At 41.2% G+C, this 19,842-nt stretch overlaps 1 protein-coding gene across 2 annotated transcripts in view; it reads left to right on the top strand.

The window, feature by feature from the left end:
• Window positions 1-1,632: 1,632 nt before the first annotated feature.
• The window catches only part of LOC308696119 (telomerase protein component 1-like), a 35,432-nt gene continuing 17,222 nt past the window's right edge, over window positions 1,633-19,842 (top strand). Inside the window, exons 1-20 of one of the 2 annotated variants that reach the window (XM_081374515.1) lie at window positions 1,633-1,768; window positions 9,416-9,952; window positions 10,257-10,439; window positions 10,793-10,942; window positions 11,038-11,202; window positions 11,398-11,535; window positions 11,893-11,964; window positions 12,071-12,192; window positions 12,317-12,474; window positions 12,571-12,680; window positions 12,759-12,837; window positions 13,539-13,731; window positions 13,839-14,058; window positions 14,174-14,326; window positions 14,739-14,819; window positions 14,928-15,049; window positions 15,221-15,298; window positions 16,460-16,606; window positions 17,696-17,987; window positions 19,573-19,694. In XM_081374515.1, the coding sequence (XP_081230641.1) occupies window positions 9,425-9,952; window positions 10,257-10,439; window positions 10,793-10,942; window positions 11,038-11,202; window positions 11,398-11,535; window positions 11,893-11,964; window positions 12,071-12,192; window positions 12,317-12,474; window positions 12,571-12,680; window positions 12,759-12,837; window positions 13,539-13,731; window positions 13,839-14,058; window positions 14,174-14,326; window positions 14,739-14,819; window positions 14,928-15,049; window positions 15,221-15,298; window positions 16,460-16,606; window positions 17,696-17,987; window positions 19,573-19,694 (3,113 nt within the window). In that variant the 5' untranslated portion in view covers window positions 1,633-1,768; window positions 9,416-9,424. Of the gene's footprint in view, window positions 1,769-2,822; window positions 2,880-9,415; window positions 9,953-10,256; window positions 10,440-10,792; window positions 10,943-11,037; window positions 11,203-11,397; window positions 11,536-11,892; window positions 11,965-12,070; window positions 12,193-12,316; window positions 12,475-12,570; window positions 12,681-12,758; window positions 12,838-13,538; window positions 13,732-13,838; window positions 14,059-14,173; window positions 14,327-14,738; window positions 14,820-14,927; window positions 15,050-15,220; window positions 15,299-16,459; window positions 16,607-17,695; window positions 17,988-19,572; window positions 19,695-19,842 lie in introns of those variants that run through there. The other variant, XM_081374514.1, reaches the window with a different exon arrangement.

Raw genomic sequence — 19,842 nt, 5'->3', positions numbered from 1 at the left:
GTAAATTGAAAATTGAATTAATAGAATACTGGAATATTGAATTATATTATTTGTTATCTATTTCACATATAACAGGGTGTACAACATTACAACCACCATCATCCCAAAGGCCAGAGTCCTCTATAAGACCACAGTCTTGTACTCCTTTATAGTCATCAGGCTGACCAGGACCCCAGTTTGTAAAAGTCAAATGCTTTCCCTCAGTGTCCACAAACCGTCCCACAAACCCCCTATATGTGGTTTCTTCAGGGTTTCTTACCCCTTAAACCACTGGATAATACTAATTTCAGTAACGCTTGGTTTTCTGCAGCAGTTTTTGGCAAAACCATTGTTCCACCAACATCCTTGCAGACTTTTATCGCTTCGTCAAACGTTCCCTCAATGCCATCGGTAATGTAGTATTTCTGTCCAACTTTTCTGAAGTGGCTGACACTTGCAACTTTCTCAATCATCAATCAATCAATATTGATTTTGAATCAATATTGAATCAATCAAAATTGATTTCTCAATCAATCAATCAATCAATCAATCAATCAATCAATCAATCAAATTAAGCTATTTACAATGCAAAGACGTTAGCCAATCACAGCAGTGGGCGTTTACACTAAAGTCTCACAGCCTACACGCCCCTTCAAACAGAGTGGCTGCATCTGAAAACGTAGGCAGCTGACTTGTTCCCTATGGAAGGCCAAAAGAGCCAACACGTGTGAAACTGTTGTGTAAACACGTAATTACGGCAATGACTGCAGGCAGTGTTTGCGCAGGAAGGTAACTTACCTCACAAAACTGATATCAGACACACCTCTGAGGCAGCGTTTAATGATCTACAGCAAAATAGCGTGAGCTTTGGTGGTTTACACACAAACTACCAGACGCAACTTTCAGACGCCCAAAAAAATAAATTAATAAAAAAAAAAACTTAAAAAAAAAAAACTTTCAGACGCCATCTTTCTTTTTTTGCTCAGCTGTCACAGAATGGAAAGCACAGGATTGTGGGATATCAAAGGCAGCGAAGGATACATCTATGCTGCCTTAAAAAATCGATGAGATGATGAACGCATCTCATGAAACAGGAAGCTAACTTTGGATACGGGCGTTCCTTGGTGCCTTTATACCTCGGAATGCGTCCTCCGAAGGCAGCATTTTTTTAGTTTTCGGATGCAGCCAGAGCGTTCAAATCAGAGGGCTAAAATGGGTAGCAAAACACCTTTTATTTCTAAATTATGACAATTTTTGATGTAATAATCATACTAACATTATTAAGTTCACCCCAGGAAACTTTACAAAACAATAAAACAATACAGTTCATGTCATGACCCCTTTAAAATGTAGCTATTAAAATGAAAAAATGTAAGCATTGCATTAAAGAATGCAAATGTAATGTCTCTATCTATGCACAAGTGGATCACTGGATTTGAATAGCCTACTAAAATAAATTGATAGGCTACTATAGTTCCTGTTTTCTTTTAAAATACATTGCATCAACTGTTATTTTTAAACAACGTTCAATAACATACCAGTTTAATGGAGGAGCCTTGTTGAAATGTCGACAGCTTTCAGAACTAAAATCACTCGTGTGACTGGAGAAGGATAAACACAGAGACGCCTCCATGCATCTTTTATAATGCATCTATTTGGTTCATTACGGTAGTGACATAGTCATGACATGACAGGTGAGGAAGTTAACAAGTTTCACTGGTTATCTGCATTCTGCAGCTCACCGGTTTACTTCATTTTACACCAACACTTGGTCACGAAGCATTAAAAGGTGAGTTATGTCTTTATTTTTTAGTGACACAACTGAGCAAACCGTGTCGCACGTAATAATCCAAATAGTGCATGAGTTTGTTTACAACAGGGTTACTCGGCTGTCTCGGCAACTTTCATGTCTATAATTATTGCAGTCAGTGTCAGACATAGCCTACTGCTCAAACTTAACGTGTGTGTATGTCGTTTACCACAACGGATTTAGAAGGGTCGTTTTTAAATGCACGTGAAACATTAAATGAGAGAGTGGTGATTAATTTGTCTTCTTTGCGTGCCAATAAGGAGTCGACATTGTGAAAACACATTTTTATTGTTCTTCATTCGTTATCAGCTTGAGATAACGTTAGAGGATGCTCTTTGACCCGCACACAATCGACAGTAAGTGCCCTGCGAATTTAACTTTATAGCGTATTCCGAAATCTTGAAGAGCGGTTCTAATCCGACGGGAGCGTAGCAGTACCTGTACATGTCCAGTTGACACTGCTAACATCAGCATGAATAAGGGAATATCACATTATTTCATATGCAGTGCAGTGTATAGGGAAATATAGCTACCAGTACTTAAAGTTTAAATAGACTCGGTGAAAGGGTGAAAAGGAGTGGAGAAAGCTATTGTTTGATTTTTCTGGTGTGTCTACATTACGTTTGTTGTTTGCATAAGACACACCCATGCTTGTCAATGCTAGTGATTCTGAGTCGCATTACCTTCAGACAGAAAATCTCTGACTTTTGACAAGTTTATGGTTGACAAAATAACCATATTATTATTATTTTATATACATTTTTTTGTTTTTGTTTGCCTTGTATCTAGAGCCTAGTTATAATGAGGCAAATGATCTAAAATAACAAACAATAGGTTACTGTCGTAACTAGGGCTGAAACGATTAGTCGACATTGTCGACAACGTCGACAATAAAAAATTGTCGACAAATATCTTTGTTGTCGAGTAGTCGTTTGATCCCACGTGACCTAATGTAAGGGCCTGCAATATCGCGATTTGACCGCTACGGCGCTGTAGCGCTAGAGTGTAATGCAGCCGTTACAATGCTATTGCGGTAGAAGAAAACACAGCGCGAGTTATGACGGAGTGCAAACGAATCCGAACTAGCAAGGTGTGTGAAAGTTTCACAAAACTTCAAATCAAGAATGCTGTCGTGTGCAATACATGCAAGGCGTAACTTGCTTTTCACGGGAGCACAACATGCATGTTAAAGCACTTAAAGAGGAAAAACCCGGCGAGAGGTGAATGTTCTCCAGCTGGAGCTAACGTAAATAACTAGCAGTAAATCTCTTTTTAGAGAATGCAATACTACTAATAATAGCAATAATATTAACAATAATAATAATATAATTACAGTAATGTGATGATTATTTTTGCATAGAATAAAGCTTGATCGAGCTTAGGTGTCAGGGCTGTTTTTATTAACGTTATTGTAACTATTAAGTTAGTTATTACAGTCTTATCACTTGCCTGTATTTTGTTCCATATTCATGAAGACTTACAAAAAGAGATGTTATGAAGAATATCATGTCAGTTATTTTTTTTATACTGTAAATTAAAAGGTGAATGAGAATGTCTCTGTCAGCTCAGCTGTCATTTTTTTTTAAATTGTGTTCTTATAATAATTGTTTGCAGTTTAAGTTTGTCTGTAATGCTGCTGTTAATTTTTTTGTTTATTTTTTTCTATTGAAAGAGAACCGAATATTTAACCAATGCTTTTTGCATTTGTGTGTGATTTGAGTTGGACAGAAATCTGAAAACTTAAAGAGAATGACCTGTTTAGTTGGCTCAAAGTTCATTAAACCAACCATTTCAAAAGCTGAAGTGATTTTCTTTTTTTATATTATAGTTAGAATATGTATAACTCAGTGTTTTAACTAATTGAAAAGGCTGAATAATCGTTCCAAACTTACTGATTAGTCGGTGAAATAATCGATGATTAGTCGATTAATCGTTCTAATAATCGTTAGATTAATCGATTATCAAAATAATCGTTTGTTGCAGCCCTAGTCGTAACCCCGGTTCTCTGAAACATCGAGTGGAGAGATCCACCTATGGGAAGGGCATCCGTACCTGACCTCTGCAGAAGTATCCAATTGCACCAAGTCTGGCTAGACAGACAGAAGCGCGCAGCCAATGCCAAGTAAGGCCACACCCCTTACCCAGGCATGTATAACTTCTCTGCGCGCTGCTATTCCTCAGTAAGTATATTCGCTTCTCGTGCGGCAAGCGGGGCAACGCTGGTGGATCTCTCCACTCGATGTTTCAGAGAACCGGGGTTACGACAGTAACCTATTGTTCTCTTTCATCATCTCGTTTCGAGATCCACCTATGGGAGAGACATGGACAGCTCCCCGATTGGCCAATACACTCACAGAAAGGTTCTGAAGCCAGAGAAGGACGGTCACCTCAGAGAGGCGGTGCCTGTAACGTCCCATAATCATGAACCTGCAAGGGTGACTCCACACCTAACTGCTGTGGATAAGCAGGGCATGAAACATGCATGTGACACATACACGATAACCCCAGCACACCAACGCATATAATTACACCTATGAATGAATAAAAAATGCTTGGTGACAGGAATGAGCATGGCCAACCAGCCCATTCATTCCTTATTGGTTCTACCCAACGAGGTTACAGGAAAGGGTTAAGAAGACCCCACTCCTAAAACCGAATGTGCTACCGAGGTTCTGGTGACATCCAGCCGGTAGTAACGCACAAAGGTATGAGGAGATGCCCAACTAGCAGCGGAGCAGATGTCCTGCAGTGACACTCCCCTAAACAAGGCCCAAGAGGCGGCTAAGCCCCTTGTGGAATGTGCCCTGATGCCCCTAGGGGGCTGCACTCCCTTTGCTTCATAAGCCATAGTTATAGCGCCCACAAGACAATGTGAGAGGCGTTGCTTCGATATGGGACTCCCTCTGTGCGGGGGGGCCCATGAAACAAAGAGCTGGTCGCTCTTCCGGAAAGCACCGGTCCTAGTCACATATGTCTGTAAAGCACGGACTGGACACAGAGCATTCAGCCTCTGATCCTCCGAGGAGGCAAAGGGTGGAGGGTGAAAAGCGGACAGCTCCAACACCTCCGAAGTGAACGCAGGAAAGCACTTCGGCATGAAGGCCGGGTTAGGCTTAAGGGAAACCTTATCTCCACTGAGGGAGAATTTAGTGCACGAGGGATGAACCGAGAGTGCATGTAGCTCACTGACCCGTTTAGCAGATGCCAAAGCCAAGAGCAAAGCTGTCTTGAAGGACAGCAACTTAAGGGAAATACTCCCCAGAGGCTCAAAAGGATATTGAGACAGCGCTTCCAGCACCATGGAGAGGTCCCACTCCGGAACAGTTTTCCTGGTGACTGGCAGAGAGCGGCGCGCACCCTTCATAAATCTGCGGATTAGAGGGTGCTGCCCGACAGTAGAGCCCTCAAAACCCACATGACAAGCTGAAATAGCAGCTAGGTAGACCTTAGTAGTGGAAAAAGACCTCCCTTTTTCCATAAGGCCTTGAAGGAAACACAAAATATCAGGCACAGAGCACTGATAAGATGTGAGACCACGCCCATCGCACCACCCTTCGAACACTTGCCACTTACAGCCATATAGGGACCGTGTAGAAACGGCCCTAGCATTCTGAATAGTGGCAATGACACTCAGCGAGAGCCCCAGTGCATTTAGGTTCGTCCTCTCACGGGCCAGGCCCAGAGAGCCACCCTGTCCGGGTGGGGGTGGAAAATCTCCCCGTTGGCTTGGGACAGTAGGTCCGTGCGAAGGGGGAAGGCGCCACGGCTCGGCGTGTAACAGAGAAATTATCTCCGCCAGCCATGGAGCTTTGGGCCACCTGGGTGCTATCAGAATGAGAGACAGGCACTGCTCTCTCACCCTGGCCAGTGTAGGCATTATCAGGCACAGGGGAGGAAAGGCATACAGGAGCACTTTGGGCCATGGGTGGGCCAGTGCATCTATCCTGAGGGGCGCGTCCACGTCCCTTAGCGAGAAGAACATAGGACACTGGTAGTTTTCGCGCGAGGCGAATAGATCTACGGTCGCCCGTCCGAATCTCATCCATAGCATCTCCACTATCTGCGGGTGAAGACGCCAATCTCCATAGATTGTGTTTCCCCTCGATAGAAGATCCGCACCTCTGTTCAGAATGCCCGGAACATGAGTTGCGCGTAACGACAGGAAAACTCGCCTGCTCCACACCAAAAGCTTGTAGGCTAGAGCGTGAAGTTTCGACGAGCGTAAACCGCCCTGACGGTTGATATAAGCCACGGCCGTGGTATTGTCGCACCGTACGAGAACGTGATGTCCCTGCAGGCGAGGCAGAAAATGATTCAGAGCTTTCCAGATGGTCAAAAGCTCTAAATAATTTATGTGTGCTGAACGCAGTCTGCTTGGCCACAGACCGTTCACCGTTCTGCCCTCCTGGGTGGCACCCCAGCCTGTTAAGGACGCATCCATCGTCACAACTTTCCGCATCGTAACCGCCCCCAGAGGGGTTCCCCGTGCGTAAAAGTCTTCGCTCTCCCAGTGACGCACCGCTGCCATGCATGCGTGTTACTGTTACAAAGCGGCAAAGATCGCGAAGCAGGCTGAAATGTAGTGACAAAACCCATTTCATGAACGCTCGCATTCTCAGAAGTCCCAATGGCACAACTTGGATGGATGAAGCCATGAGACCCTGCAGCCTGAGGCATGTGCGTTGTAAACTGCAGCCTGTAACCCTTGGTTACGGTACGCATCACCCACTCGGGAGCTGAAACGGTTTGCCAAGCCGCTTCGTGACTCGCGAGCGCCCCCGCCCGGGCCGGAGCGGAGCTGTGTGGACCTAGTTGTTTTATTAGTGATGCCATGGCGCCATCTAGTGGACACACTAGGGGCGGCATGCATGGGTTCGGAGAGATTTCCGCTCTCTGCAATGAGATGAGATCTCTCCGAAACGAATTCATTTGATTCGTATTTTTTGTTTTGTGTGTTTTTTGTTTTTGTGCGAACACTGGGGCCGAAGCCTTTATAGACAGAGTGAGGGGAACAGAATGAGAGCGGTGTGGTGCCACTGCACTTAAACATTCCCTCACAATGCGTCCCCTGAACATGGGGGGAAAAAACACATTTCTTGAACACATAAACTGGGCAGTCTCGAGAGGCGGTGAGCTGACCCAGCCTCGGGAACCCCTGAGTCTTTTGGACGGGGGTCCTGAGCAAAGAGGGGAGTCCGAGGGGCTCGCGGCCCGTGAACATGGACTCAATGCCCCCATCCGGTGAACATCAGGCAGGCCGCTTTCGTTTCGCGTCGGTGGGGGTGGGATTAGTTGGTCTCCCGGTCGCGGCCGCGGCGGGAGTGGATTTCCCCCAGTGCTTGTTAGTAGACGCTGGGCTGTTGTGCCGTGGGGGGGGTTTGTTGCGGGGTCTTTCTTTGCCCTGACGAAACTGTCGTCCCGTGGCAGGTGGGTTAGGCAAACGTGCAGGGGGTGCCTGGCGTGGGGCCGCCTTCCGAGGAAGGCACAGCTTGAAAGCTTCATCCTCCTTTTTCTTATCGTCACATCTTTGTTGCATCAGTGCAACGGCGGGACCAAAGAGAGCCCGGCCGGCTCTACCGGTGCGCCCGCGATGCGCCGCTTCTCACTGTCAGGGAGTCCCGACAGGTTAAGCCAAAGCGCGCGCTCTCCCACCACGGAGGGCGCTCTATGGACGGCCTGCCGGGCGTTACGGAGGACGAGATCGTTCACAGTAAGGATCTCCTTCCACAGCACTTCGGAAGAATTTCCCTTCTCTAGCTGTTGCCCTAATTCGTCCAGGATCTCCGCCTGGTAGGCGGAGAGGAGAGAAGAGACATTTAGGGCTCTGACGGCCAAAGCCGAGGACTTGTAAGCTGCCTGGTGAACGGAAGCAGCAAAACGGTCCATTTTGTTAGGCAAGACCGGCTTAGGGGGAGCGACCAGCCCACCCTGAGTGAGGTTAAGGTGCCTGGCGATGGAAGGTTCAACAGCGGGGGGGTCACCCATACCGTGAACTGCCATATCCTTGACTTCGAGTCCCGTGAGGCCATGTTTAAAGTCGAGCGGGTCGCTCCAGTAGTGCCTCATGTGCTTCGCACACGCCGGGAGGATGGGGAAGAGTTGTCTCCTCGAGCCGGGAGTGGGTCCCAGCACTTTCCCATCATAAATATCTCTCTCCTGGTCGGTGGCACTCTGCGGTGCCGGCCAATCGATGTTGAGACGAGCGGCCGCTCGCTCACACACTTCCAGGAGGATGGTTTGAGGCAGCGCCGCGTGGGCGCTAGCCTGGGGAACACCAGAAGGCGGGGTGGCCTCCTCGTCCTCTGAGACCCCGAGAATAGCCGCATCCTCCTCTTCCACCGAACCGGGCGGTTCGAGGGCGAGAGCGAGGTTACCCGCGAAGATGTCCTCTTCGGGGAAAGCGGGATTGGGCTGGTCAGCCCAAACAAGAGAGGTGGCGCCCCGGGAGGCCCCCGGTAGCGCGTCGTCGTCATCACCGTGTCCACCGTCCGAGTCAGACGGGCTGAGCTCGGAGCACTGAGTGACTGCCACCTTAAGACGGCGTTTTAGCAACTTCCTAGGCAGCATGAGACAAAAGGTGCAGTTCTCCGGGTTCTCCAGGGCTTCCTGAGCATGCTTGAGACCCAAGCAGACCACGCAGAACTTGTGAAGGTCCTTTGCGGCAATAAGTGCACCACACGCGGCCGGGCAGGCCCGTGATAGGTTGTCACCTAGAGAGGCGGTAGGCTTAGATAGCGACATACCGGAGAAGAAGTCGGAGAAATCCGTAGCTGGCAGTTTCAGTGAGCGGAGGAACAGTGAATAGCGAGAGCGTGGGCGGCTCCGATGCAAAAACAGCAGGATTGAAAAGACAACTGTCACGTCTGGCGGAGGCTGATCTAGCTGATATTTCCTCCTGAAGACACGAGGTGAGCAGTGAAAAGAACAACCGAGCTGTGAGATGCAGAGATCGCGAGAAGCGAATGTCAACTGAGGAATAGCAGCACGCAGAGAAGTTATATATGCCTGGGTAAGGGGTGTGGCCTTACTTGGCATTGGCTGCGCGCTTCTGTCTGTCTAGCCAGACTTGGTGCAATTGGATGCTTCTGCAGAGGTCAGGTACGGATGCCCTTCCCATAGGTGGATCTCGAAACGAGATGATGAAAGAGAACTATTTCTTTACAATTTGTGACAGGGTTACATATAGCCAATAGGGGTAAAATATTAAATATTTCCATGGCAGGGCAGCTGGCATTGATACAGGTTTGGAACAACTTGAGGGTGAGTAAATAATGACAGAATTTTCATTTTTGGGTGAACTATCCCTTTAAGATTATCTACAGAAACATAGTACTCACCAGAGCCTGCATGGTCTTGTTGAACTCATAAAAAGATGGAAAGAGGACTTTTAGGATAAAGACTAACTTTGGCAATGTTTTTTTTTTTTTTTTATAAATCCGTTTATGTTAAGAGAACTGTATTGTGATCATCTCTGATTCAAGTTTCTTATTTAAAATCTAATTTGCAGGTAAAGTTGTGTTGCATATTTTGTTCAATATCTCAAGAATTAGTGATTAGAATTGTATTTTTAGCATTTGCAATATCTTTGGACAAAAACACACAATTTATGTTTCTCCTTTCTTCAAGCAAGCAGACATGAAGGCTCCAGCTCCTCTTCAGTCTGATCTGAAGGTGAATATGGATGCCAGACTACAGCTAAACTATAGCACTCCAAGGCTGGAAAACCGGTTTCTGGCTCAAGCGCCCTCAGCATTGTCTCACCATCATTACACATCTCCATCCTGGGTCAATCAGACCTCCACCTTCTCATCATGTCCAGCACTCCAGCCAACCAGCCTGTCCTCCACCATGGCCACCTCATCTCTTCTGTCATCCACAATGATGAGCTCAATCTCCTCTAATTCCTCTCTGCTGAGCACCAGGAATACCCTCCTAATGAAGCCTCCACTCCACCCTCCAGTCTCATCCTCTCTAACCTCCACCTATTCCCATAATCCTTTACTCTTTTGCTCCCAAACTTCCACTGCCAGTGCCATCCCAACACTCTGCCCCTATCTGTCACCTTCAAATGAGAATAAAGCGGGCACAAATGAAAAGAGAGAAGTGGAAGACATGCTTTTCTCACCTGAAGGCCTGCTGGGATATAGTGAGGAGCCCAGACAGGTATAGAGTGATTTCCTCTGTAATGCTTTGTAAAATTGCATGTGAATTAATGTAGCATAATTATTTTTTAAATTCTTTAATTCTCCACAAACTTGTATTCATATTTAATTAAAATAACAGAATCATTGCTACTAATTCAACTCAACCACTAAGCATAAGAAAGCACATTACGGTTAAGACAACTCTGATCAAAGACTTCTCTTTGGTTCTGCGTAAACGTACAGATATCTTGCAAGGACTGGTATTTTCTTCAGGAAATACAAATGTAGTTAATTATATTGTCTTTTATATTGTATCTTACCAGGATGCCATCAGGATGCCTTCCAAGGAAAGCTTAGAAGAGGAAGACCATATGCTGTCCTCTGAGATCCCTGTTTTGGATATGGATTTAGATAGAGAGGAGGAGCAGACTTTTGCTCCTCGTGAGGAATTTGGGGAGATTGAAGCAAGTGAGGATGAAAAACTTGTGGAACTGAGGGTCCGAAAGGTGAGCCAAATGGTCACAGTAATGGGGTTTGAATAATGATCACCGAGGTTGCATTTATTTGATCAAAACTACAGTGAAAACAGTAATCCTATTTCTGTTTTCTATTTTAATATGAATGCGCTTTACATATCATAGTATAAAACATATTTATAATATATTTTAAAATGTAATTTATTCCTGTGATGGGTAAGCTGAATTTTCAGCAGCTATTCAGTGTTACATGATCGTTCAGAAAAATCATACTGACCAAACTTATTTGTAATCATTCTTACACCACATAATGGATATACAGAGTGGTGAATGTGAAGTCAAACAACATTTATACGTCGACAGTTCTTTTGTTTGTCCTTCAGAACAACCTGCTGAATATGGTGTGCTGCTCCCTGGTTAATAAGAGCTGTACCCCGGGCCAGAAGGACTGGGATAAGAAGACGAGTGTGTGGAGCATTATTAAGAACCTGGCCACAGAGATTACCAGAGAAGACCCAGAGTTTCTCCTTAAGGTTGGTGATTTTGCATGTGTGAGTGCATGTGGGTTATGTTGTCAGGTGGTTATGTTGTTAATCTGTGTGGTTTTGCATATCTGTGTTGGTTTTAGGTTGCAGTCTATACTAGGCAGGAACTAAACATTCGAATCACAGCCAACTTCTTGCTAGCGCTGGCGGCCCATCTGCCTGCTTCTAAGCCACACTTGAGAAGGTACTTTTGTGCTGCTGTGCAGCTGCCATCTGATTGGCTGGAGTTGACAAGAATCTATAGCATGGTAAGTGTTAATATAGTAAATATCTTGCTGTCCTTTATTTTATGCTGTCCTAAATTTATCACCATATTCATATACCTTTATATTGTACTATAAGGAATATTATGGTGGATGTACAAATAAGGATTTTATTTCGCTTTACTGTATTATTCCTATAATTCTTGTTTTTTTCATGCTTTTTAAAATGTTTTTGTGCAGTGTTTCAGTAAATCTTTACCCTCCTGCCTGAAAAAAGCTCTAGTGGATAAATTTAAGCAGTTCACTGAATATCAGCTGGCCAAATACAATACACGGAAGCATCGCTGCAAACACAATAAGAAACAAAAGAAAGGAAAGGTAATATGTCAAAAAACACTTAATATTTAATATTACAGATCAAAACACATACAGTGGGGTTCACTGAACGTGGTTCTTTGAAAAAAATTTGGTTTGATCGTATTTTTTAAAATAATAAAAAAATTAAATTGTTCCATTTATTGTTTTAATATAGTTTTAAAGTCTTTAATTTATGTTTATTTCCAGGTTTAATTTTTTTTAAGATATTTTGAATCCTTTATTTTTTAAATGTTGTCTAATACTTTTGTATCTTACATCTTTAGAAAAGCACACATTCTACCAACATACAATAATGAACACATTTCTTCTTTCCACATAACTTTTAAAATGCTTTTGTTTTCTACCCTCTTCTTTCAGAAAATCTCTGCTGCACAGTGGAAAATGTGGGGTGACCTCGTCAGAGTGGACGATTCAATTCTCAAACAATATGTAAACTTTGCCATGTTTAGTTTCATCTGTTTGATTGCGCATGATTATTGCACATCAGAATGTCTTCTGAACATCTTTTAATTCAGTTCTGTATGTTATGATATAGTTGGAGAGCCAGAAGCGTGCTACAAAGGATAAAAAACAGAGTGAATTCAACTTCAAGAAGATGATAAAGCGCCTTCACATCAAAGATCCTGCAGAACATGTCATGGCCATTCTGGGAAAGAAGTTAGTCTTACAAACTGGCATATATATTTTAATCAAATCTGTTTAATGTTGGTAAACTGATTGCTTAGTCCAGTGTAACTTTCAGCCATGAGTGACTATGTTTGTTACCTGTTTTTGCTTGCAGATACCCGAGTGATCTGAAGGCCTTCTCTCGCAGTGGTCTTAGTGGGGTCTGGGAGAGAGAGCGATCTGGAAAACGGATGAAACTTAAGCAACCCGACACATGGGAGTGCAAACTAAGTCAGGAGGGAAACAAAGCTGCCACCTGGGAGAAACTCATCGGTCTGAATTAGGGTCCAAGATGCACTGGGTCCATAATGTACTTAATTCTTGAACATCTACTCATACTTAAGTATGTTTTTTTTTTTGTGATTTCAGATGGGAAGTCTCTTCCTTTTATGGCAATGCTGAGGAACCTGAGGAATATGATTTCTACGGGTATCAGTGAGAAACATCATTCTATGATCCTCAACAGACTGACCTCGAAGGTGAGCATTTCTTAAATTCAGTTTTTCGAACGTATATAAGATGATCAATTCGTTAACAGATTTAAATTAATCTTACAGAACGCTGTAATCAAGAGCAGACAGTTTCCCTTCCGTTTCCTGTCTGCTTATAAAGTTGTTTTGGAGCTCAGTAAATTTGGTAAGTTGGAGTAGCAGTGTGATTGTGTTCCTGATTTTAGGGTTAGGATGTTGGGGCTTCAAAAACATTCTCAAGCTGTCATTTCCATCTGATTTTAGAGGTTATTAAAATTTAGTTATAGGGCTATTTTTGTTTGTCAAGGATAATATACTGATCCAGAAACTGGTCCTGCTTGGCATAATTGTTAAAATAATAACTTTTATTTAACAACAATAATATATATGAAATTGGTCAAAAGGGACAGTACAGACAATTATAATGTTACACTTTTCTGCTTTAAATTGATGCTGTTCTTTTAATCTTTGTATTCATCAAAGAATCCTGAAAAATATGTATCACGGTTTCTTCAAAAATATTAAGCAGCAGTTTTCAATATTCATAGAAAATCAGCATGTTACACTGATTTCTGAAGGATCAGAACTCATTCATCAAAGGAATTAATTTCATAATGCTCATTAATTAAAATGTTCCCAATAACCGTAAAATCTTACCGAATGCAAACTTTTGAACAGTAGTGTACAGTTAATTCAGTCATGATCAAAGATTTGTTTATGGTGCTTTAGGGATTTTTAGTGTTTAAATCTACAAACCAAGGTTTTGAAAAACAATTTCATCAAGAAAAGAATCACAAATTAATAATGTAAATGTCTTTTATTGACGTCTTCTTGGGGAAGTTTAAGTGACATGTTCTCCCCTTTCAGCTGGTGGGCCTGCGGTCGAGGTGCCAAGCTCCAAGGTGATCCTACGAGACATTCTGAAGAAATTGCCGAAGAGCAAACGATTCCACCGACACAATTGGGACACAACAGTGCGCAAGAGACTGAGAGTTACAATGCGAGTGCCCTTCGTATACCGCATATTCAACGTCAAACGCAATCTCCTGAGAAAAGCAAAGTGTGTATTTATTATTAAAGAAAACTATTACTTAGTATTAGTTGTATGATCAAGTTTTTTTTTTTTTTACTCCTAAACTGACGTTGTTGTCTGTTGTAATTTGTTAGTCAGAGACTGTACACTCAGGAGCTTCTGGAGAAGTACTGCTGTGCTTTGGAGAAAGCTGTGCAGATCTCCTGCAAGTACAACATCCCCCCTCTCCCTGGACGCACTCTTGTGATCTGCTGTTCTTTTTCTTCAGAGGATCGAGACTGGAGTGGTGCTGAGGATTTCTGCTTGCCCCCTGAAAGCACCGATAACATTGACAGCGATAAACTCTCAGCATCGGTCAGATATGAACATCTGTGACTGTGGATTTATATTTTTGTGTTATAAATGATTACTATAGTTTGTTATGTCAAAATGAAACGTATTGTGAAGTATTTTTCATTTGCTTCTGCAGGTGCAGGAAGCTGCGCTGCTTTTATGCATGATGATTAACTACTGCAGTGAAGATTCCCAAGTCCTACTGCATAGATTCCAAGAATACCAGGAGTTAAAGTTGAAGTCTGACGTCCTTCTGGATAATGTGAGACAAGCAATGAAGCAATTGAATGTAAGGAATGTTCCCTTTTATTGTGTATATAACTTTAGAATCAAACAGGCTCCTGCTTTAAATAAAATTTAAATAAAAACAAAACACTGAAATAAGAAAATGGATGCAATTTATTTACATAAATAAAACATTAGAAAATAAAATCACTTATTTTAAATGCACTAAGTGAAGCATTACAACATTATAATGTACAGTTTGAAAAATGGATATTCAGTTTGAGATTGGCTGAAGATTACTTTTAACGCTGTTATTAAATTATTAGTGTTTTTAAATGTAAAAACAGTTGATAAGCATATGCACAATTAAATATCCAATGTTGTATAATAACAAAAACTTTTAATTATATTTTTGGATTGTGTCATACCTTTTTTGTGTTTTATCCTCTACGTCTCTCTGTCCCTCTCTCTCTTAGGATATGAATGATTGCGACATAGAATCTGAATTCATAACTTCGTCTACATTCTTTGCAAAGCTGACTGAAGAAAAGACAAAGGTGTGAGCCCCTTTTTAATTTATTGCTATACCAGGGTGCGTTTTTGCACAAATTTCTGCACATGGGTTAAAATAAGTGGCATGTCTGTTAAAACCTCTCTCCCCACAGCTGGATCGTATAGTTGTGTTTGGAAGTTGCTACTCCGACTGGTCTTTAATGGCAGATATCAATAACTATCGGCAAGACACTAACGCTGATGCTGTTGTGATAGAGGTGCTGCTCGGACAAACGTACGTTTTGTGAAACTTCTTCTATCTCCAATTTCCAAAATTGAAATTGAGTCTGATATGTTACTTTTATAAGAGCAGCTGCTTATGTTTCCTTGAAGCATCTGCTGTTTGGATCATAAATGCTTACAAAAATAGCTACAAATAAATCTTGTATTGTTTGTTTTTTAACAGGTCTCCACAAGATGATATTCAATACAGACATGAATCCAGCACAGTACAGATTTGTGGGTTTAGCGAGCAGATCCTGAAGTAAGTCTTTAGTTCATTCCTATGTTGTACTCGATATATATTCTCTCTTGTGAAAAGATTTAAGATGATTTTCTTTTGAAAAATAAAACATGTAATTGGCAGTAAGAGCTAGTGTAGGATCTAATATTCACAATATACACTACTGTTCAAAAGTTTTTTATGCTTTTGAAAGAAGTCTTTGTTCACAAAGGCTGCATTTAAAAAATAAAATAAAAATACAGTCAAAACAATTTAAAAACTTAAATTAATTTATTCATTTTCATTTAATTTATTCCTGGGATGCAAAGCTGAATTTTCAGCAGCCATTACTCCAGTCTTCAGTGTCACATGATCCTTCTTCTTCTTCTTCTTCTTCTTCTTCTTCTTCTTCTTCTTCTTCTTCTTCTTCTTCTTCTTCTTCATACAAAAAAATGAAATAACCTAATCAAATAGCAAAATAAAATACAGTTGGCTTACCTAAATCCATATCAAAAACAAAGCACAAACAGGTTCACCAAAAAAAAGAGACAGGACACCTCATACGCTCTGAGATCTTTTAACATATTTTTAACATAGTTGAACATGATCCACGTGTGTATGAATCAGAGTGAACTTCACGAGTTTGATCATCGGCTGGGGGAGAGATCCAGAAGCTCTCATCACGATCACAACCAGAAATGAGCTCTCCGTCGAGTGCTAGCAGCGTCCTTATAAAGACCACGCCATCGACTTAACAGCCAATGACTGTTGTACCCATCCTCAGACAATCTATCAGAAATCAAAGACAGAACAAGAAAGAAAAGCGCTAGAGAGAAAGAACCCAGCGCAACAACACAAATACAAATAGCGCAGGTCGTAACACACTTTTGATCAGTTTAATGCATACTTGCTATATAAGCGTTCATTTCATAATTTTTTTTTAAAAAAACGTACTGACCCCGAACTTTTGAATATTGCGATGATCTTAATATGTTTTTTGTTTATTTGTCTCTTAAAGGTTGTGTAATTATTTTAAACTTCAGGTGCTAAAACATTAGAGTTTGTAAGTTCAGTTAAATTCAAACTATCCGTTTCAATTAATCGGTTTAAAACTTTACAATCTACTCTTGAATCTATTATCAGAGATAATGGCGATAATGGAGCAGTTTCAGATGTTCATTCCGATCTGTTTTGTGATCGTAGGTTTGTCTCCGAGAGAGGCTCCTCAAGGATGCTGCAGCACGTGGAGCACATGGACAGAGTCTATAAAATCCCTCCACCACAGGGGCGCAAAACTGAACCTGAGAGAGCTGCCAATGTCATTGCACTTCCAGCAACACCAAAGTTCAGGTAAGTTCCAGTAACACCAAAGCTCAAATATCCATAAATTACTTGTATTAAACAAAATTTATGTCAATTACTTTAAGGTGAGACACTACAGGTGAATAGTGTAAAATTTTTAACTAGCAGATATCACCATGAAACTTTCCCAGTTGATTACCTACATTAAGATGAGAAAAAAATGTATTACAAGTTTTCTGTAATTTAATGTTTAAATATGCAAATTAGGCAATATATAATTAAATATGCTCTAATTTGCATATATTTTAAAAAACGAAATCTGAGTATTGGATAAAGCCAGGTTAAAAATTATTTTTTCATTGTGTTCACATATTAGATGGGGAAAAATTACAGAGGGATTTATGGATATCTACTTTTGTTATCCTGTAAATCAGAATATACTGTCAATAGCCTTAAAAAAATGATTTTCACCATGTTTTTTGGAATAAAATGTTATATAAATCAGGCTAGGAATAATATATTTACAAATCCCTCTGTAAATGTCTTCATAATATAACTAGGAACAAGACTGGAAAGTTTGGTGTATATAGGTGCTACTGAAGTGGAGATTTCGGACTTGGAGTATGAGAGAAAAGTCATTTTGAGAAAACGGGCTTTAAATATTTATCATCAGCCAATGAGATTGCGCATTCAGCCCTTTTACTTTCACGATTGGTTGCTGATAAAAAGGAAATGACCATATTTGGATCCAACAGCATTGTACAGGAGAAAGAGAGCTTTCCAGCGGTGCATGTGATGACAGGGAGCAGACAGCGATCGCGGAGCAGCATGTTGATTAAGAACGGCAACTTTTGTTGAATTCATGAGAAATCTACAGACGCAAACAGACAAAGTGTAGTAAAATAAAGACCTAAATGTGTATTTCAGACTTTTTTTCACCACAAGTCTGAAAGAAGACATGTTTTTGCAGACAAATATCCAAAAATCTCAATGTCACGCCTTAAGTCTAAATTGGGTGGTTGTGGTCCAGAATATACTGCAATGTAGACCACACTAGATATACGTACATTGGAAATGAAATGCTAAACAAAATTTTGTCCTTGTCAATTTTCTTTTCATTATTTTCTCTCTTTATAGATGGAAAGGTGTGCGAGTGTTCATCTCTTCTACGTTTAGGGACATGCATGCAGAGAGGGATGTTCTTGTGCGTAGTGTGTTTCCAGAGCTCAGAAGGCGGGCAGCGGCACACTATCTGTACCTGCAGGAAGTGGAGCTGCGTTGGGGCGTTACGGAGGAGGAGTCTAACCGTGCTGTGGAGCTCTGTCTATCGGAGGTCTGTCGCAGCCAGCTGCTGCTGGGGATTCTGGGGGAGAGATATGGCCTAGTGCCGCCCCACCCCACACTACCTGAACTTCCTCAATACAACTGGGTAATAATTTAATTTATTTATCTGATAGATACTTTTGATTAGTCATGTGCTGCACTTCTAAAAGTGTACAACTTCAAGTTTAAATGTGCAGTAAGTAATTTCTGATAAATTCTGTTCAAAGTGGATTGGACCGAGCATCACAGCACACTTGTAGCCAATCAGCAGTAGGGGATTTATACACTCATGATGGGGGAGGAGAGAGAGTGAGCAAGAGGGAGATTTGAAGAAAGACTGTAGTAAGAGAGATGACTGAGAGACATTACAAAAGAGAAAGGGTCAAAGGAATATGAATTGGCTTGAAAACGGACGCCAAGGTTGCATTGTTTCTGCTCCATATGTGAGTGACGTTGGTTATGCTGCTTCTGTAATGTTACCTATAGTAACAGGACAGTTTTGTGTGTCATTGTTTGTCTGGCGCTGGTGTGCCGCTGGCAACTAACAATGAACTCTTGCTTCCTGTGTACTATGTTAATTTATTGCTCTTCCTTGTCATTCGTTCATCGTCTTCACTTTATTTTTTGTGAAGATTTATTTTTCTTTGCTTCAGCTATGACAGAGACATCCACTCTTGGGTTGTGTGTTTGTGCATTTTGGGGGCGGAGCAATGAAGGGAGGGGTTTGTTTGATTGGGTTGATTTCAAATATCAACATTGTTTCTCAGAAATCACTACTGCACCTTTAATATTCACCAGAGTTGACGTTGAAATATATGAGCTAGATAAGAGAAGAAAGGTGAAAAGTAAAGATTTCTATTTCAACTTTCTATTAGTTGAATTGTAAAAAAAAAAAAAAAAAAAAAGGGACACTGAAGTCTAGAGTAATGGCTGCTGAAAATTCAGCTTTGTCATCACAGGAATAAGTTGTATTTTAAAATATATTAAAATAGAAAAGTTATTTTAAATTAGAATATTTCACAAAATGACTGTTTTTACTATATTTTGTAATTTTTGACTATCAAAGGCTTTAAAACGTCGGTAGTGTACCCTCTGAGCTTGGTCAGAAGTTTTAAATAAGGGTCCAGTTTTAAAAACTAGTATAGTCTTGCCCTTTATGTTCAGAGTCAGTCTTTTACATATTTATTTAAAAAGACTAGGGATGCACAATACATTAGTGCTATCGTGCTATCATGTATATTACTTTTGCCGTAATCTAACGCTCACTTAAAGAAAATCTTTAAAAAAAACAAATAGTTTACTAACACCGTTTAATGTAATGTTTAGCAAATCTCAAAATGATTATAATTTTTTTTACTGTACATTATAATGCTGTGATGCCTAAATTCACTTGTTGTTTTAAAAAATTATTTTTGTTTTTTATATTTAACTTTTACTTTAAAATGTATTTTGACAAAATAGTATAGAATTTAATTTATTTAGACAAAGCATAGATTTTAATATCGCCATTTATTGGTTATTAGCCATAACATTATCACCCATAACATTATTCGTATCAATCAGAATTTTAATATTGGGTTCATCCCTAAATTACTAATATGTAGCCAAAGCAATATAAAACGACATTGTATACTTGTTTGGGCCCCTTGTCCTGAAGTTTCATGAATTGCTTTCATGCTTCACTCTGTCAGCTGAACTCTGCGCCTGATGGGTTATCCATTACTGAAATGGAGATTCGACAGTTTCAAGCGCTGTATCCCGACTCTGTCCAGAGCCGCATGTTCTTCTACTTCAGATCACCCCATCTCACCAGGTATACATTCATTTATCATTTGTCAGCTGATCTGATTCGTTTTTGTTTCTGCAGGCTGTTCTCAGTCAGTTTTGATGTAATGAAATGAAATAATGTATGAAAAACAATTACAGCTGCCAGCTAATGTTTCTGAGGCTATGTGATTTAA

This window comes from Scardinius erythrophthalmus (assembly GCF_964197995.2).
Source record: "Scardinius erythrophthalmus genome assembly, chromosome: 9".
Classification (NCBI taxonomy): domain Eukaryota; kingdom Metazoa; phylum Chordata; class Actinopteri; order Cypriniformes; family Leuciscidae; genus Scardinius; species Scardinius erythrophthalmus.
The sequence above is the reverse complement of the archived record's forward strand: the minus strand, read 5'-3'. Positions and strand labels throughout refer to the sequence as shown.